We start from the raw sequence: 20,468 nt of genomic DNA, 5'->3' as shown, positions 1-20,468 counted from the left end.
ACTAGTGCAAAAGTAGCAAATCTTTTACCTTTTAATATTTCACATCTCATCTTACTGAACAGCATCTTCTTTTTGCAAAATTGAAAGGATTCATCTTCCCTGTCTCATGAAATGGAGTTGGAAATATTTGCCAAAATAGGTGAAGTTACTTTGCTTGTTTTAGTTAGTACTGCGGAATCTGGATGATGCGTCTTGGCACTCGTCTTCTCATTTATACAATGACATATGTTGGGACATAACCAAAACACTATGTTTGGAGACATTACTTGCACTTACTTTCCAGTAATATAAACTAAGGTGCTAAGAAAATCAGAAAGACATCAAACTCCTTTAAACATGAAATTGCTAAGGCTGAAAAATTAAGTTAAACCTATAAAAAGTAATTAATTTAGAAATTATTATCTCATTCTTAGCCACCTCAATGTTCAGCTTCTTTTCAATGTGGTTATCGTAACTTCATCTGCATCTAATTAACACCAAAATCTGACACTATTATAACAACCATTACTGGCTATTCAAATGACAAGGCGGATCTGCATGTGTGACTGTATTGCAGCAGAGATTAGCCCATGGCAGAGCTAAAAAGTAACAAACTTGTGGAAGAGGACTTGGTTTTCACAAACAGAATAAACAGTCCACACTTAATGACAACACAACTACTTCCACAACAAACCACCATGCACTGACTGCATCTCCTGCTCGTGAAGACCTGTATCCTCATTTTGGCTGGGATAGAGTTAATTTTCTTCCCAGTGGCTGGTACAGTGCTGTGTTTTGTGTTGATGGGAATAATGCTGATACCAGAGGGATGTTTCAGTTACTGCTGAGCAGGGCGTACCCAGAGTCAAGGGCTTTTCTGCTCCTCACAGCACCCACAGCCTGGGCTGGGGGGACAGGAGCTGGGAGGGAACAGAGCCAGGGCAGCTGATCCAGCTCACCCAAGGGACATTCCTGCCACATGGAGCCTGCTCAGCATAGAAGGCTGGGGGAAGAAGAAAGGAAGGAGGGGCCACTTGGAATAATGACCTTTGTTTTCCCAAGTAACTGTTCCATGTGATGGATCCCGGCTTTCCTGGAGATGGCCAAACACCTGCCTGCCATGGGAGCGGTGAATGAATTCCCTGGTTTGCTTTGCTTGCATGCATAGCTTTTGCTTTACTTATTACACCATCTTTATCTCAACCCACAGGCTTTCTCACTTTTACCTTTCAGATTCTGTCCCACATCCCACTGAGGGGGAGTGAGTGAGCGGCTGTGTGGTCCTAGTTGCCAGCTGGGCTTAAACCACAACAACCTGTTTCGACATTTCCAAAGTGTTGAGAGAACGGCAGATAAACTCTGTGATACTGCCATGGAAGTTTTGATGGATGCCTCCACACAGCACAGACTAAACCCTTCGCTAGATTATGCAGCACTGACATTCCTAATGATGAAAAATAGTTTCCGTGGAGTTACTGAGATTCCATGGCAAGTTTTAAACCCTAACTGAAGAATCTTAGTTAAATCATCAGATCCAGCAAATAGAAACAGATCATTACCCAAAGTGGTGGAGCTTGGGTTACATAGTACCATATTTAAACACAACATCATTTAAACTTTTTCTCTTCTCAGTTAGCTAAAAATAAAGTAAATTTGATAGATGGTCTACTGCTTTAAAACAGACATGAAACCTTAACCTGCATATTTTTTCACTTATTAGCATATTTTCCAACAATAGGATCACTGTGACAACTCTATAAACAGAGTTTGTATGGCTTAGCATCAAAGAAAATTACTTGTTGAATTTGGTTTTTTTTCTTTTTGGGATGGAAAGTTTGCTTTCCTCCTCCGAGCCACCCCCCAGCACAATGACGGTGGTGACTCACCGAGTGGCAAAAACGCGAGGCGGTTCCCAGCCATGGAGAGCTCGTTGAGGCTTGGTAGTTGGCAGAGGTGGCGGGGAACATACCACAGGTGGTTTCGGTCTGCAGTCAGGTACTGCAGCGAAAGGCACATGTGCAGCCTTTCAGGTAACGTTATCAAACGGTTGGTTGAAATGTCCAGCGTTTGCAGCTCCCTCAGGTCTCCAACCTCTGCAATCCAAACAGGGGGCATTGAGAATTAATAGAATTACTTTCACAAACAAGACCACAAGAAAATATCTCATATAAATCAAAACCAAAGGTCATCAGTTAGCTGTGCTGGTTTTCTCTTAATTCACTGGTCTATTGATCCATGCTCAGAACTGATATAATTATAATCTCCAGCATCTTCATATTTCAAATCTTTTTGATGAGGAACAACTATCAGGCAGTACATTTAAACATGAGATCTCTCAAGACAGAGCATTCCTGAATTGTGACAATGACTACTGTCAGACATATCAAGTAGGTTCCTGGTCCCAAATCAGAACTAGGAAAAAACCCCAAAATCAAAAAAACTCACATTAAATAGCTTCTTGTTACTGCGGGTGTTTTGCATGAACTCAAACTCATGCAAATTTCTTTTTTTTTTTTTTAATTTAAGGATGCAAAGCTTATATGTACCTTACTTAAATTGTCTTGCAACAAGACTTACAAATAAATGCATAGCAGTTCTTGCTTAGTGGCAGTCTTTCACCAAGCACGTTTAGGAATAACAACTCTGTCTTCATAATACAATTCAAAAGACCTAGTTTAAATTAGAAAAGAAATTTCTTAATAAACTGCAAGTTACAGTGTTATGTTATATTGTAGAGAAATACTACAGTAAGTTCTAACCTATACTTGCAATAATTACAGCTTCTAGAGATTTTCTTTTTTAACATTCTAAGAATTTTTAAAGCACTTTTTGTATTTTATATAGTATCGCACTATTTTTTGTAGGTAACAAATGAAGTTCTTAAGAGCCTGTACGATGTGATCATGCAACAGTGTGAGTTCCTTGTGTCTGTGGGACCAGGATGTATTTCTCTAAGGACTGACTGATGAATTTATTAAGCATCTCCACAGGTTCTCCCATTATTTATTTTGTTATTCTTTTACAGTTACTCCAAAAATTGGATAATTCTATACTTTATTTTCCCCAAACATGGGGAAACTTTTGCTCTGTGTTTTAATACTTTACAGCGATGGAACCAACTCATGAGGTGCCTGGTGCCCCTAATTCTTACTGCAGTTCTCAGCATCTTGGAGAACCAAATGTACTTTGCTGTCGGCTAAATGAAACCAGCTCTTGCATCTGATAGATGCTAAAACAAGATTCACTGGAATTTTCTACACTGAGAAGATCAGACAATCTACACAATCCACAATCTGCACAATTTACAGCTCTATCACACAGATTTTTTTTTTTTTTAATATATAAATACGGTAACACTGTTAAAGCTAAACAGAGTCTGTTGTGCCCTTAAGCTCTCTCTGCAGCAGGAGCTACAAAATTTGCTATTCCCTGAGCTTAAGGTAGCACCTTGTATACAACCTCTAAAGAGGAAAACAAATTCAAGGTTCATTTCAAGCTGTCTTCTACACAATGGGGAAAAAATAAGGCAAGTCTGAAGTTGACCTTCGGAAAAACTGCTATAAATGTTACTTTCAAAACCGAAAACATGAACGGGAAAAAAAGGGAAGTTCATTATAATTCAGTATTAGAGATTTTCAGAGAAGTACTAATTGAACAAAACGTGTGTGCACATTTAAAAGGAGTTTCTGCCCACTGCAAACAATCCCAGCATTAACTACAATACAGAATCAACACCGCAGTATATCCAACCTTTCAGAAAACACTAGTGACAAAAGCAGCTGCTATACACAGATGACCACATTCTTCAAACCTCTTAGTTTTTAAGCCAACAGGAATCACAAGCTTTATTTTAAAAGTTTCCTTTTTACTACAAGATTGAAAATGAATGGCAAAAGCAAAATAATCACTACTAAATAGCAAAAGACTACTGTTGCAAAAGAACTGCAGTAGAACTCATTTTTAAAGAGTTTTATATTCATCACAAACAAAGCCATATGCTTGAAAATAGTGACAGGAAAAGAGCCACCTACATTCAGCCAAACCACTGACCACATGCAGTCAATAACAGGCCCAGCTATTTTCATGCACTAACCTTTTTCTCTGCCACTAAAAACAGTTTTCTAATTCAGTTTAGGTCCAAAATCCCATAAATGTTACTGTTGGCAAAGCTGGCAGAGTTTCAAAGGCATTGCTAGAATGATATGTTTCAAATCTAAGAGGAAATAAAAGTATTCTCACTTTATCCTTCATCCAAAAAACACATACTTGCCCAAAACTTCATCCTCTCTACCTTAATCTTCCAATGCATACCAGATGTAAACATCCGCTTTCAACATATAGTGCCATATGTTACAGAAACACCCACCGACCCATGCAGAAGTTAAAATGTACTCCAAACAACTTAGAAGTGCCATCACATTAAATATACAACACGCAGCCTCACCACCAGAGTGTTGAACACTCATTTTGCAGAACATGCTCAGACATTTACTAATAACACTAAATTGGCTTCAGTCTCATTAAAGGAAAACAATAAAGAGGAATAACACAAAATATAAACAGCCCATTAGTAAGTTTTTCAAGCTTTTAGTTACAAAATACTATTATCCATGCATTAAAAATCGTGCAACATAAATACCGAAGGATGCCTTGGCTAACAAACACAGGGAAGGATGTACAAATCTCTCTCTTGCTACCAGCTCAGCAAGCACTAAGGCACATGAAAGGTGGACTTCGGAAATTTCAGGAAGACCCAGAAAAGAAAATAGCTATTCCCAAATAAAAAGAACTGACAAAGATGGGCCTTTTATTCAGAGATTCCACCCCCCATCCCTAAGAAAGAGACAAGCATTACACCTTGCTATTAAACTACACAGAGTTCCAATTACATTTTGATGAAATTCATAACTGTGTAATTCCAAATTTATATTAGCTGTAGGATTAACACTATCAAAATCAACATGGCAGAGCACTGAGACCCATTTTGATATCAGAATCCAGAAAACAAACAAACAAATCGTCAGTAGCTTTGCTAAACCTCTGACTCAGAAAAACCTGAGGCCAAAGGTGAAGTTCTTGCCCGATTCTTTGGACCCAAGTGTTTCAGCTGTGTCCATCTGCATGAACTGCTGCCGTCACAGGCAGCTGGGCAGTTCTATGGCTTGGCCATATGGTACAAACATGTTCGTGGTGTAGTACACGCAAAGCGGCTGACAGACTGTAAATTTACACACTACCCCACCTTTATACCCGGAGTCCTGCCTATAGCCTTCTGAAGGTGGTTCCAGTGACACAGATGTACACATAAACACTCCAGACCGTATTCTAAGACTGCCAGCACTTGAGCAATTTTCATCCTTGATAACACAAAGATTCAGAAGCAATTACTGTGGCTCCAAAAAGCAGCCTTTGGCATTCTTGGTAACGGCTTTCCCAGCCACTTGGAGAAAGGCACAGGGAACCGTCATCATACACGTTTGGGTTTTCCAATGAAAAAATGCCAAACGAGTTTGTCTCTCAACACAACGAGAAAAGAAACACCAGCATACCTTTGTATGGTAAAAAAGAAAGTGAAACCTTGAAAGAATTTCAGGAAATTTCCAAAATTGACCTTCTAACAAAACTGACTGTATTTGTATAAACACACCTAGCATGAAGAAAGAAGAAAAATATTATTTCTGATTCAGGTGGTATTAATACCAGCTTTTAAAATTAATTTCCATGGTTTTACATAAAGGAAAAGATACCATCTGGAAGTAAGCAGCCTATACAACATATAATAATTGCCAAAGGCAATTTAAACTTCCTTAACCTTCTGCGGGTACAGGCCTCACCAACTGCATAACTCAAAAATAACTTACAGTTTTCTTTACATTTCAAGAGCAATCCCACCTTCCCCTGTTGGGCCATAACCCAAAATTTCATGCGAAGATATATGAAACACATCCACAATTGGATTTGAGCGTATGGAAGGCATGGATCTACTTTAAATCAAATGTTATCCGAGTCTTTCCATCCAAGTAAAAGAAAAAAGGGGACAGGAAAGGGCTACAGACCTACCTGCATGAGAATGCACCTCAAAGCAGTATTTAAAAGAAAGCAGAGAACCTATAGGGAATGGAAAAAGGGACTGATGAGCAAAGAGAACTGGCACTTGGAGGTCAGGCCACAGAAGTTCAATGAAAACCACCAGGAGGCCAGGAAAATGGGAGCTCGCAGACAAACAAAAGGTTTCTCAACAAGAAATAAGGAGAAAGAAATGAAAAACTGGTGTCAACAAGGGCTAGAAATTAGGAGGACAGACCAAATATTGAATTAGTTTTTTGCATCATTTTTTCCTGTAAGAATAATGCTGCGTATGAGGACAGAGACAGAATACCTCAGGGAACAAAGACAAAGCACTGAAAATTACCACATCCATTACTAAAATGAAATGAGGCTACTAAAAACTTTCCATCCCAGAACACCAAAAAAATGGTTTATATATCTAAATTGCAAACTCAGGCATGAGGATTCTCAATGAATAGGACATTTTCTGGGATAGCAGCCTAGGGTTAGGAGAAGAAATGCAGAACCTGTGTTCAAAAAAGCCCTGTTAATGTGAACCTCCTCCGTGTCTTGTAACACCTGTTCTAAGGGAAGAGCAACCAAGAGTAACCAATGACTAGAACATACATAGAAAGGAGAATGAAAATGCAACCCAGATCTTTCTGAATGTAAATTATGTTACACTGGTTTATCTTTCTTTGATGCAATTTCTTGGTTAATGGTAACACACCAGTATCAACACCTCATGGCAAATTATTGGGATGGAGAAAACATTACTAGTGGGAGTGTTGCTCAAGGGTCTACTTTGTTTTGAATTTCCATTTTATACCTTGGTAAAAAAAAAATAGGTTTCGGTTTGCTATCGAAACAAGCATTTAAAGTACTGGTAATGTGGTAGAGAACCAAATTATCATACAGGAAGAAGATCAAGAACTTTTAGACTTAACTGATTGAAATGAAATTAAAAGGAACAGGAAATAAGCAGAGTAAGAAGGTGCTGCAAGTCAGGCCTCTGAGACAATGAACAAAGAGAGGAACTCTGAACTGGTTCACTCTCTAAGGCAGGGGTGTCAAACTCATTTTCACTGGGGGCCACATCAGCCTCGTCCTTGCTTCCAAAGTGCCAAATGTAATTTTAGGACTGCAAAAATGTACCTACTCCTACATTGAGATCTTGTAGACACCACTGCTCTGAGGATAATGAGCCCCCAGTGAAAATAAGGCAATCTGTGTATGTAGTCAGTATTTTATCAGGAGCAAGAAAACATGTTAACATACCTTTGTAGTGTAGGCAATGATGGTCTTGTTACTATCCTCCAAACATTTGCATCTAACACGCTGCTACCAAAGGGTTCTAGCACAGAGGTGAACCTCCCTCGTCCCACCATCCCCTCTGTAACCCCAGCAGCATGTTGATGACCCAAGACTGCAGGACGCTATACTAAAAATCTTTGCTATATACCACAGAGCAATGTCTGCCAGCCTGTGGTACCCACAGGGACACGTTCCTGTGAATTCTTCCAGAATCAAGCGCTGTGATGACCAGCTGCGATTGTGAAGCACTGGGCTTCACACACCCGGTGATCTCTCTCGATCTTGGCATCTAAAAAGAAAGTTGGTTGCTTCAGGAAAGGAATAGAGGGTGCTAGAAGTGGCTGCCATACTTCAACCTTCATATGCCGTTTTAATCGACTTCCACGAATCTGAGTACAGGACGAGCTGTAAAACCATGCAATGGTGAGCAAAAGGTGGTTTAAGTCTTTCAGACTTACAAAGCTTATTACTTCTCCCATTAGAAAAAGAATGTAAGTCTCTACACATGCCTGTGAATTTGAATTGTGATCCTATTATCAATTTAAAACTGTATTGGACAGGAAATATAAGTTTAAATCACTATGAGCTTGAGGGAAAAGATCTCCTTTAGATCGGTTCTGGGATGTCTCAGGAGAACTTAAATAGATTTCAAGATGGTTAAAACAAATTAAATAGCCTATTATACATTACATTACATTTACGGTCCTACCACACAGCTCACATTTCATAGCCTATAAAAATTAAATTTTCTAGCACAAATTGGCACTTATGATAGACCTGTGCCATCTTCAAACAAGGAGGCTTGACCGTAACTGAAAATTGGTATAATTAGATTTAAGGACAAAGAAAGGGGGAGGCAAACTGAATCACATTTACATTTGACACTGCTGTATGCAGATCTTTTACTGTGTTTCTTGAGAGAGCTTGAAAAATGTTCTGTTTCTCTTGCCAAACAGACCTCAGGATGATTTTTTTCCTTGTATTTTTCCTATGTAGGCTAATATGTGCTCAATATTTTAAGGAAAAAAAAAAAAGAAGAGAAACTGCAAGAGATGTTGTGATAGTGCAGAAACTATTTTATGAATAACCTATTTTTTGATAAGGTGCTGAATGAGAGTTCAAACCCATAAATATTCTATGAAAAAAAAGCACAACTCTATCCCAGCTGATCAAACTGGAATCTATTACTTTTAAAGCAATCCTGATGGTTGCATTTCATACAAATAGCCTGGCTGGAAACAAAAGGAAAAAGATTTTTCTGGGGCAAGACTGTCTTTGTGAATGAATATAATCATGTAAGTAACACCTCAAAAGATGTTCCTGATTCTCAGTTTCACCTACTTCAGATATAAACTCCACAGACTCTTCTCCAAGACACTTAAGGGGCAGACAAAACCCCAAACCAAGTGAAAAATACATACATCTACTGAACATACCCAAATAGAACATTTTTTTTCTCAACCTTGCTAAATGCCATATGCAAATTTAGTACCAAACCTTATTTATTTTGTACCATCAATCACAAGGAAAGGTGAGAAAAGTGGCTAAGTCTAGTCTTGCTAAATGGTAATTCTAGTTCAGGTAAAAGCCGCTGAAAATGGACATCAGACATGAGGGTCTTGTTAAATCAAACTCTTCTAAAGGACACTGGTTCCCGTCTTTTATCACAGCTAAGCTTAAATTAACTAAACTGGCAGTGTTCTGTATTTCATGGATCCAGCACTCTGCTTCTTCCACAGCATCGGCACTGAAGCACCAGACAGAGAGTGCAGAGCCAGAACAGTTACTAGGTTGTGTCCCTCAACGCAGGTTTGGAATTCCATTATCGTCCCAAATCTGATGCTCTCAATGAGAACACTCAGAACAGATCAGATGGTAAAAATACCAGAAATTAACACGCATGAGAAAAGTGGAAAAGGTGGGTGAAGGGGCAAGAAGGGAAAAAAAATTGTTTATGCACAAAGGTAACCCAAGGCCATGAAACAATCAGGTTTGCTGTTTGTTTGGTTTGAGGTTTTTTGTTTGTTTGTCTTAGGTGTTTGGTTTTTTTTAGAAGACAACCTACCCTTTCATTTTGTTCTAGTGTACTCTGCCTAGTACCTCACTGCCCCACAGCAAGGTACCATTGCTACAGAACTAGGTACTAGATGTGAAATTACTATATTAATATTATTCTGTGGTTTTATTAAAATGATATCCCAAATTTTGGATAGAGGAGCCAAAACAAAGTGTGAAGAGACAGAATGGTACTTTATCAAGTATATTGCATGAAAAACTCTGCTAGCACCTTAGGGAAAAGTCTCTTATTTAGGAAGTGATGTAGTTTTGCTGTTGTCTTTCCTTTGAGGAGCAGCTGTTTTCCTTTTTGTGTTCCTGGGTGGTACGGACATAAACAAATGTGACATGAATAAAGCATGAGACCTGTTATGTTCCTCTTGTTTTGTTTATGTCTTACCGTCTTTGCTGCTGCGCATCGTCTACAATTCACTGTGTGCTAATATTAATACATGGAAGAGGAGAAAAAAGCCTTCCAGAAAAACTCCATGCATCAAGTGAAGAGCTAATGATTTGAATTGAAGATGCTGGCCAGACAGAGATGACTAGTTAAGTGCCCTGCTTTGATTAAGTACAACAAACCACTAGTAGCCTAAAACGAAGGCAAACAAAATGAGTGTCCTAAGGAGAGGTTAAGGATGGCTCAGGAAGCCACAGAGACAGGGCCAGTCCTGGCTGTAAATTCTCACACCGCTTTTTCCTTTCTTCTTCTTCAAAGGAAAACCTTCAGATCGACACAACGGTCTGGCCTCTGACAAACACAGATTAGTAGCTCCTAAGCTGTTACTACACTAGTGTCTAAATAATCCAAGCAAAGACCTATCTGTTGTGCCTGTTGCTATCAACCGTTTCCAACCAACTCAAAAGAGACACATCTTTCTTCCTTTTTCTTGAGGTTCATGGGGTTCTTTTTCTCCATTCCTTTCCAAGAACTAAATGCATAACAGAAGCAATAGTCCAGGTTAGATTTCCATCTTGCAGTGAAAAAGTATTTGCTATATTAAGCCAAGTTGTGCTCACTTATCTTACTGCTGGGAGATACCAAAGAACCCTGTTCCTTGAAGGTAAACTCTGCCTCCATAACGAAACAATGCAACTACAAATTTGAGTGGGATGAGGGAAAGGAAAAGAATCCAAGGAAGAGCTTTAGTTTGGAACCACACTTACAGCAGCAGAGTCACCATATTTGTTTTTCAAAGGAATGCTAATGGATGGGATAGCCTTAACTGGTCCTATGAAAATAAGAGTTCTACCAGGCCACTGGAAGTTACTACAAATTGCAACAGTAATTACAGGGGAGGGACTGGCTAAACATTCACAGGAAATATCCCTGTTATAACAGAGGAGCATCTTTCTCAAGTGTGAGCTGAGGACTCAGATGTTCTTTTCTAGCAGTAACAGGAGCCTCTCTGGCTCCTCGTCTGTGCTGCGCGGTGTCCGTGCAGCCACCAGCAGACCGGCCAACTCACCACCTGAGAAGGGCAGGCAGGAGCTACTACCATAGTGAGAAAATGGTACAGACCAACTCCTAGCAGTTTCTAACGAAGATTATCACCAAAAAAAGAAGACATCTGACTTCAAACCACACCAGCAATGTCCTGATTTCCAAAATGCTGAGAGCAACCGCAAGCCTTGTCTTAATCAGGGGAAGATTCCACTGTTTAGTGTTCCAAATCAGCACAAAGGAGACATGCAGGGTTTGCAATTAATACTCCAACCCCCCCAACTCAGCCATTCCAAACTGCATTCCTTTAGGTACACCAATAAGTAGTCTTAGACCATAAAGCTCTCAAACATTAAATAATTACCAACCAAAGTATACTTGCAGTTGCTCAGTATCAAAGCCTTCCATAAAGAACGACAATTTAAGGCAGATTTGAACAATGCTATGTTAAACATAGGGCTTTATTTTAAATACCACTGCAATAAAATTAAGATAACTGAAATACAGGTATCAAACTCTGTGTGTGTGACATGAACCACAAGAAAGTTAATCTCACATAATACCTGCAGTTCTACACATTCTCTCTAAAGGCTTTTTCCATTTAGATTTAGTGTCAGTAAATGATGCATTTTATTTTGCCTATTTATTTAATAGACTAGCTCAGTAAAACAAGGATGTCAATAAGAAGCAGTATTTTAACTCTCTCACAATGGTATGTATAAAAGAAAATTATATTTGGCCAGCAAGGTCAAAATGGAAATCAATACATTGCAATATTCTTCTACTGCACAGCACTAACAATTTGTGTTTGTTCACTTTCCAAGACTGTATGACTTTGTTCTCCAAGCCTCCCTGAGCACTTAAGTCCTACTAGTAAATTGCATTTGCTTAATGCACAAGTAAAATCAACCAGCCGTTAATATAGCTAATCACTGTACATAACTTACAGGGAGCTTAGGGAAAGAACAAAAAATCAACAAGGGAACCAAAGAGACAAAAGTACATTCACATATAACTTTATAAGGACTTAAGAGTTTAAGGGGGAAAAAAGTTACCTTCTAACACCCAACCCTCAAAATTACAAAAACTAAGCTTCAAGAGGTGCCGGTCACAAATGTTAGTTTGGTGTAATAAAAAAAGACTCGGAAAAATTTTCTAATTAGTAAGAGGTTTCACATGAAAAATGAGCAGCAAATTATTTTAGTTTAGTTAACAGGTAATTTTCTTCTCAAAACTAAACAGCTGAAGTGGCTCTTGAACTAACGACTCTTGAATGTCATGAAGAAGTTTGCAGCCACACCAGATACACACCGTTCAACTTTTACCAACCTTGTTATAGTGGTGAAGGATACAATGAACTGCAGTTTTCACCGTTTATATATTTATTTTAAACAAAGTCAGTAAAGGCAGTAAGCATGGAGATAACCCTCCTGAAAAGCTTATTTGGCTTGTATGGCTTCCTTCATCTTTGCTTACGACCCTCCTGGAATAAGCCAGTGCAGCCAACCAAAGTTAGAGGCCTTTGGCACCAGAGCACACTGAAATCAGTATGGCACTTCTAAAGTAAACCTGGAATTTGCAAAGCAGTTACTACTGCCATTTCCTTTTTCACACATTTACAAAACGATGAAAAATTTGAGAGAAAAAAGACCCTCAGTTTAATATCAGCTGAGGTTCTTTGAAAGCCTGACTAAACACTATTGAACAGATTGTCTGTATTAAAGAAGTTTTCATACTACAGAAACACAAACACCATTTGTATATGAAACACATCTTTCCCAGCATACATCCAACTCCCCAGCACAGAGGTTTAGAGGTTTCGGCTCAGCCCCGTCAATTACACATCTGACTTCACCTATGTGAACAGCTATTGGCAAACGTTTATGAGAGAGGCCCTGAGCTTCTTAAAACTCCTTTATGTTCCGTTTTACTTTTCGGTAACAGTTCTAAAAGAAAGACTTTTACAAGTATTTTAAAGAGCATCTGTTCCAAAGTTTCAGAAGTGAACTTCATATATATCACATGTATCTTGAGCCAGGCAACAAGTCAGATCTTTACTATCAGAATCCTCAGCAGAAGAATTCAGAGCTGACAGATGAGTTACCAACCAACGTTTTCTGAAATTCCTTTACTTGGGAAGCTAGTCTGATATTAGGCACTATATGATCACTCAAGTTCAGGTTAATTTCTCAGAATATGTTAACTCTCAATAATAAATGACAATTTTTGTAAGCACAGACACCCAAAGGGAAGAAACGTATTAGAAGTGCCACATTCTTCCTCTCACGAAGTAAAGACAGGCTACTACATGCATTGCGCAAGAAGGAGAATCCGCCTTGTGACAGCCCCAAGGTATGTTGCTCAGAACGCGACTGTTGCCAGCCATAACATGGAGAAACCCTTGTATCAAATTCCAAAGAAAAGGCTTTGCTGTGCTTCCAGCAGAGGATTAGCACGCTGAGCAAAGAAGTTCCAAAAGGAGAGGGATGATACCTTTAAAAAATGTTACAGTAGCTTACGTGAATTTTATTTTAGTGTAGTTTTTTGCTTGAGCAAGAATAAAGTTGGAAAACCCTAAAGATTCCTTTTGGGGTTAGATTTTTTTTAAAGTGCAAAAGCAAACAAAAATCACTCCCCCCCACAACATCTTACCATAGATCCAAGCATTCTATCGTAATTAACACAACAGTTTACATTCATTTCCAACAGTACTGGAGACAGTTGTACAGCAGATCAGCCAGACAAGCAATGAAGCATCACACCTTCCCCATTACCAAGATTATCAGAGATGCCACCACGAATTTGGGGGAGCAGGAGATGATTTCCCAGAGCTATGAATGGAGTAATGATCCATAGAGCTTTAGAGCCCATGCAGGTAATGCAGAAAATTAGAGCAACCAGGAATGTTAGTGTTTATAGTCTTTATGGATTTTCAGATATCTATATAACTAATACCTTCAAACACTCAGCAAGACTAGAACACAGAATTGCACACCTACAAAATTAAATTCCTGTTAGTCTGCTTTTCTACATCTTTGATTCAACTCCACAGGAATAAGATTGACCAAAAGCAACCAAAGACCCTCCACTTCTCCTTCCTCTCTTCTGCTATGCAGTCAATAAACTCACATAAAACAAACACCACAAATGGAATAATTACTGAATTTAAACTGTGGCCACTTCCTGAGTCTTTTTTTTTTCTGTGGTATATAACTGAGTCACAATGAGTCCCCTCCGTAAATCTCAAACCTACGTTTTCAAACAATCAAAACACAAAAACCAAATAATTCTATTTGACCTTCATTATTTAGGTCTGTATGCCAGGTTTAATCAGTTCTCACAAGCACATTCCACTTTTTAAAAACAGACTGTAGAAATACATTTTTCAAACTAGAAGGAACAGAATGCATTGTTTTGATGCTACAGCCTGAAGCCCTTTATCTGAGTTTTATCAAAGTATACTCCATCACTGATCAAAGCAGCAATGACAACTTAATGTTCTTTAAAGTTATATACTGCTGCATAAACTTCCCACTTTTGTCTTGTGGCCTCCGGCTCAGCGTGTCATTGGGAGTCTATTCAAAGGTCAAGAGACTCTGCAAGAGCCCTCTGTTCCCCAGTGGCAGCTCTAGCGATTGCAGGAGTGGAGATGAGAGTGGGGTAGCTTCATTCCATCAGGGCTCTGTTCTCATATACCCTAGAAAATTCAGGTTGTCATTTCTTTTGTCAGATGTTTGAAAGACTACATTACTGTAGGAACTATTTGTATGTGGTAGCAGCATCTTCACACTGCCCTATTACTGATTTCCTTATCATCCGAAGACCTCTTCTCACTCTAGCATTGAAATCAATATTTCATATTCAATTCCTTTCCACTTAATATTCTACATACGCCACGTGACTGGCTGACTTTTTTTAAGGAAAGTTTCAAAGCTACTTGGACATGCAAGACAACTTTTTTTTAATCTGTATTTTAACAATACAGATTTGAGAAATCTCAAATTGAGTTTACTAGAAAAATATTACACAATTTTATGTTTAATGAAATGTTGTTGAAATTAGTTGTTCTTAAGACTACTTATTTAATAAAAAGGCATAAAACCACACAACATAACTTCCATGTTTCTACAGTTATATTTAAGATCTCCAACATCTCCACAAAGTTTTAAGTTGCAGATGAATGCTTGTCATGATTACTTAAAGCACTCTCAACATCTTCAAAACTCCTGTCCACCCCCCACAGACAAGAGGAAAACCCCTGGAGAAAAAAGGCTTACAGTGACTTGAGAAACCAAGGGCTGCCAAAGAGAAGCGTGAGCCAGGATTCAAGAGGCAGCACCAAATCTCTGAACAATAGAGAATCCGGTTAAATCCGCTCCCATACTCTCAGGAATGCTGCGAATCGTCCAAGTATCTCAACATGAGAAGCAGCACTCCAACTCCTTTATCTTGGCACAAGTCCTTTATCTCCTACCTAAAAGCCCTTGAGGAGGATGGCTACCAGGGGAAAGCCCATGGCCCAGAGCTCAGAAAACATACGTGTTCCTGCAAAGATTTTGATTTTCACAAGTGGAGCACTGCAAAGCCAGAAGCACAAAAGGCTTGAGAGCATCGCTGCTAATAATGAGGTTGGCTCTTCTCTCCTCCGTCCTGATTTCACCTACTCCTCACTAGGTTTCTCACTGACTCCTTTTCAGAGGAGGAAAAGAACAGGAGGGAGAAAAAGGTCTGAGGCTGGTGGGGCCAGATTCTGAAAGTTTGATGCATGACAACTTTCACAAGGATCTCACATGGAGTAGTAGGGAATAAATGGCAGCACCGGCCTATTCTCAGAAACCAGTTTCAATGCACTAAAAACATAGGTATCTGGGATTTTGTTGCCTCAGAAAAGGAATCAAAATTGAAAATAAAAAACTGGGCAACAGCAGGTCACAGGCAGCCTTGCACTGACATATTCTTACCCTCTAAAATCATGTTCCTTCTACCAGGAATACAGTATAATTAATGCTTAGAACTCACATGATGCCATTCTGAGAGATATCTCTTTCCAGACGTGTGTTGTCACCGTAACTTTCAGTACGATTCTGTGGCCAGTAAGAACTGTCACATAGAAAGGGAACCTTTTACAGGTCAGTCTCTGCCCAAGCCACATGAAGAGATTTCTCAAATTGAAGCATCACCAAAACCAAAGGAAGGACCTAAGAAAAAGTGTGATTGATCCAAAATCATTATGATCTTGTTAAAATACATAAGAAAGAATAGAAAACCTGAAACCAGTAATTTTCAGAGACTTTCACGTATTATAATACTAATATTAGAAAACTCAAACGGTCATTAGGCTTTTGGTTCAGTAGAATTTTAGCCTTAATTTATTGCCATGAAATCTCAGTGCCAGTTTCAGTTCATCCCTGATGACTTTTCTAGATACGTAATGACCACAGAGGTTGTTTTTAAGTTGTGTGTTTTATAAAGTTGCAGGTACTTCGAAATACGATGCACTGAGCCATATCACAATTTCTTTTTTTAACTAAAGCCATGCTCATTAAAATAGCTTAATTTCAAAATACTTTTTCCAGTGATTGAGCTAAATTAGAATAGCAAATTTTACAAAGGAATTTTCTAGTCCAATAAGCCTAGTACACAAAGCAATATTTCACAGTATCACAGTATCACAGTATGTTTGGGATTGGAAGGGACCTCAAAAGATCATCTAGTCCAATCCCCCTGCTGGAGCAGGAACACCTAGGTGAGGTCGCACAGGAACATGTCCAGGCGGGTTTTGAATGTCTCCAGAGAAGGAGACTCCACAACTTCCCTGGGCAGCCTGTTCCAGTGCTCTGTCACCCTCACTGAGAAGAAGTTTCTTCTCAAATTTAAGTGGAACCTCTTGTGTTCCAGCTTGATCCCATTACCCCTTGTCCTATCATTGTTTGCCACTGAGAAGAGTCTGGCTCCATCCTCATGGCACTCACCCTTTATATATTTATAAACATTAATAAGGTCCCCCCTTAGTCTCCTCTTCTCCAAACTAAAGAGACCCAGCTCCCTCAGCCTTTCTTCATAAGGGAGGTGCTCCACTCCCTTAATCATCTTCGTTGCCCTACGCTGGACCCTCTCCAGCAGTTCCCTGTCCTTCTTGAACTGAGGGGCCCAGAACTGGACACAATATTCCAGATGTGGTCTCACCAGGGCAGAGTAGAGGGGAAGGAGGACCTCTCTCGATCTACTAACCACCCCCCTTCTAATACACCCCAGGATGCCATTGGCCTTCCTGGCCACAAGGGCACAGTGCTGGCTCATGGTCATCCTGTTGTCCACCAGGACCCCCAGGTCCCTTTCCCCTACACTGCTCTCTAATATGTAATCTCCCAACCTATACTGGAACCTGGGGTTGTTCCTGCCCAGATGCAGGACTCTACACTTGTCCTTGTTAAATTTCATCAGGTTATTCCCTGCCCAGCTCTCCAGCCTGTCCAGGTCCCGCTGGATGGCAGCACAGCCCTCCGGCGTGTCAGCCACTCCTCCTAGCTTGGTGTCATCAGCAAACTTGCTGATAGTACACTCAATTCCCTCGTCCAAGTCATTAATGAATATATTGAATAATATTGGCCCCAGCACTGACCCTTGGGGCACTCCACTAGATACTGGCCTCCAACTAGACTCCGCACCATTGACTACCACTCTCTGGCTTCTCTCCCTAAGCCAGTTTGCAACCCACCTCACTACTCTATTGTCTAGACCACATCTCCTCAACTTAGCTGTGAGGATGCTGTGGGAGACTGTGTCAAAGGCTTTACTGAAGTCAAGGTAGACAACATCCACCGCTCTGCCACCATCCATCCACCTTGTTACATTCTCATAAAAGGCTATGAGGTTGGTCAAGCATGACCTACCCTTGGTAAAGCCATGCTGACTGCCCCTAATAACCCTCTTATCCTTGATATGCCTTGAGATGGCACCAAGGACAAGCTGTTCCATTACTTTCCCAGGGACAGAGGTGAGGCTGACCGGTCTATAATTACCCGGGTCCTCCTTCTTGCCCTTTTTGAAGACTGGAGTGACATTTGCTTTCCTCCAATCCTCGGGCACCTCTCCCGTTTCCCAAGACTTGGCAAAGATGATGGAGAGCGGTCCAGCAATGACTTCAGCCAGCTCCCTCAGCACCCGCGGATGCATCCCATCTGGACCCATGGATTTATGAATGTCCAGACTATTTAATTGCTCCCTAACCCAGTCCTCATCGACTAAAGCAAACTCCTCCATTGACCTGGCTTCATCCGGGGTCTCAGGGGTACAGGGCTCCCCAGGACAGCCTCCGGCAGAGTAGACAGAGACAAAGAAGGCATTCAGTAATTCTGCCTTCTCTGTATCTTCTGCCACCAGGGCACCCACCCCATTCATCAGTGGGCCTACATTGCCTCTGGTATTAGTTTTATCTGCTATGTATTTGAAAAAGTTCTTTTTGCTGTCCTTGACCCCTCTCGCCAGCTGTAATTCTAAGGAGGCCTTGGCTATCCTAGCTGCCTTCCTATATCCTCTAACAGCAGCCTTATATTCCTCCCAAGTGGCCAGCCCCTGCTTCCATGACCTGTAAACTCTCCTCTTCTGCTTGAGCATACCCAACAGCTCCCTATTCAACCACGCAGGCCTCCTGGCTCCCTTCCTTGACTTCCTACGTGTGGGGATGCTCTGATCCTGAGCGTGGAAGAAGCAATCACTGAATGCCACCCAGCTATCTTGGGCCCCTTTTCCTTCAAGCAGTCTTGCCCATGGGATTTCCCCCAGCAATTGCTTGAAAAGGCCAAAGTTAGCCCTGCTGAAGTCCAGGGTTGCAATTCTACTTGCTATTCTGTTCCTGCCACATGAGATGCTGATATTTGAATATGTAATTTAAAAGTTATAATGAAAGACATTGATGGCTTCTTCCAAGTGTTTCCTATTAGTTTTCAGATTAATGAATTACAACACATACATACTTAGCACATGCATTTTTGAGAACCTGCTGTGCAACACCATGAGGAATCCCACAGGCCATTGTTGAAAGAGATAGTTTGGTTGGGTTTTTTTCGTTTCTTAACGTCATTTCTGCTACAGTTACGGGAAATATTTCAGTTCCAGTACGCCCAATGGAAGCCTATCTGGAAGAAGTGTTGGAATAAAAGCATATATTAGAACAACTTTCTAAGCTTAAAACATTCTCTAGAATTTCTCTGACTGTATGTTTATACTACTGTTTTTGCTCCCAGCATCCAGTGACATGACAAACCTTCCACTGTATACTAAAAATGTTGTATGATGCTGACAAGGAGGCTTTTAAAAGCCCCTTAACAGGGGGGAACTGGAAAAAAATAACCATAAGAAGGGGCAACCAGACAAATAAAGAATATTGAGCAGCTCTGTATATACAGATGACTCATTCCGATACACTATACAGGTGAGGAAAATCTTCTGTTAATGAAAATTCCCAGGAATTTAATAGAAGTTTTTTTATTGTTTGTCTTCACTTCCTTCCCTATAAACTTGAAATACTGGTAGTTCTCCTGAGAATTTAACCCAAACCAAATGTTCGAGCAAGGCAGTGTCTTCTAGAATCTCACAGAATCAACATCCTTTAATTAAATAGGTCCCGCTCTGGACATGCATGGAAGCCAATCTGTCAGGAACAGCATGTGGACAATATGTCACCCTGTGCTTTGATCACCTCTATTTAGGTCACAAAGCCCAAGGACAGTCAGTAACCATCCGTGTTGCTGTTTGGTTCCCAACTCTTCAGAGATGACTCTCTGCTATAATTTCCTAAGGGAAATTTTTCTTCTAAAATGTTTCAGTCCTCACAGGCTGTCAGGACAGGCCTCTATTGGAGTTTATACAAGATCAAAACATGAAAATCTTTTCCTCCTTGAAATCCAAAGAATGTCTTGAAGATAATATCAGGTATTTTTATTGTTCTTCTACTTTAGCACAGCATAATTACTGAAGCCTTACTAACCCTGATTTGAAAAAAACAATACAGTAATAGGCAAGTGTGGGTAAGCTTTGCATTGATTTAGGTAAAAAAACCCCAATTCTTGTTGAACATAAGAGCTAATGTAAACCTCAGTATGCTGACTCTTGCTTTTATACAGTAAACTGCATCTAGAAATTCATTATTAAACAGAGCATATATTTTACAGATGTGTGCAAAGAAAAACTTATTTTTAATAATTAGGCTTCAACCTACTCAAAGGAAAACAACGTATTATGCTAATAATTAAAAGAGATTTTTATTTAGAAGTCCATGCTCCTTTAAATAGTCACATACTTACTGAGTGCAAAGCTCATGTAACCTAATCTGTGTTTTCCTCAAATCCCCACAAGTCCATTTACTTAAAAACACCACACTCCTGGATGGGTGCCTGGCGTACCAAACCTGTCCCGTAGTGCATATTTTTATACATGTTACTAAATTAGGAAAGCAGAGTGGACTAAGGTTATGCCAACTCTGAAAAAAAGGCAGAGTCTGCATCAGTTTGTGCCTTTGCTTTTAAAGTCACAATCACTATTAACAAAATTAAGTATTAAGTATCAAAGCAACCTACCCTAATCAGAGACAGTAATAAGAGTAGAAGGGAAATACAGGGCAGGGAGG

At 39.9% G+C, this 20,468-nt stretch overlaps 1 protein-coding gene across 3 annotated transcripts in view; it reads right to left on the bottom strand.

Annotated features, from left to right (window-relative positions):
• The window catches only part of LRRC28 (leucine rich repeat containing 28), a 56,918-nt gene that overhangs the window by 18,663 nt on the left and 17,787 nt on the right, over positions 1-20,468 (bottom strand). For all 3 annotated transcript variants that reach the window (XM_082060544.1, XM_082060545.1, XM_082060546.1), the window contains one exon: positions 1,866-2,072. In XM_082060544.1, the coding sequence (XP_081916670.1) occupies positions 1,866-2,072 (207 nt within the window). The remainder of the gene's footprint in view (positions 1-1,865; positions 2,073-20,468) is intronic.

Source organism: Streptopelia decaocto (genome assembly GCF_964273445.1).
Source record: "Streptopelia decaocto genome assembly, chromosome: 9".
Classification (NCBI taxonomy): domain Eukaryota; kingdom Metazoa; phylum Chordata; class Aves; order Columbiformes; family Columbidae; genus Streptopelia; species Streptopelia decaocto.
The sequence above is the reverse complement of the archived record's forward strand: the minus strand, read 5'-3'. Positions and strand labels throughout refer to the sequence as shown.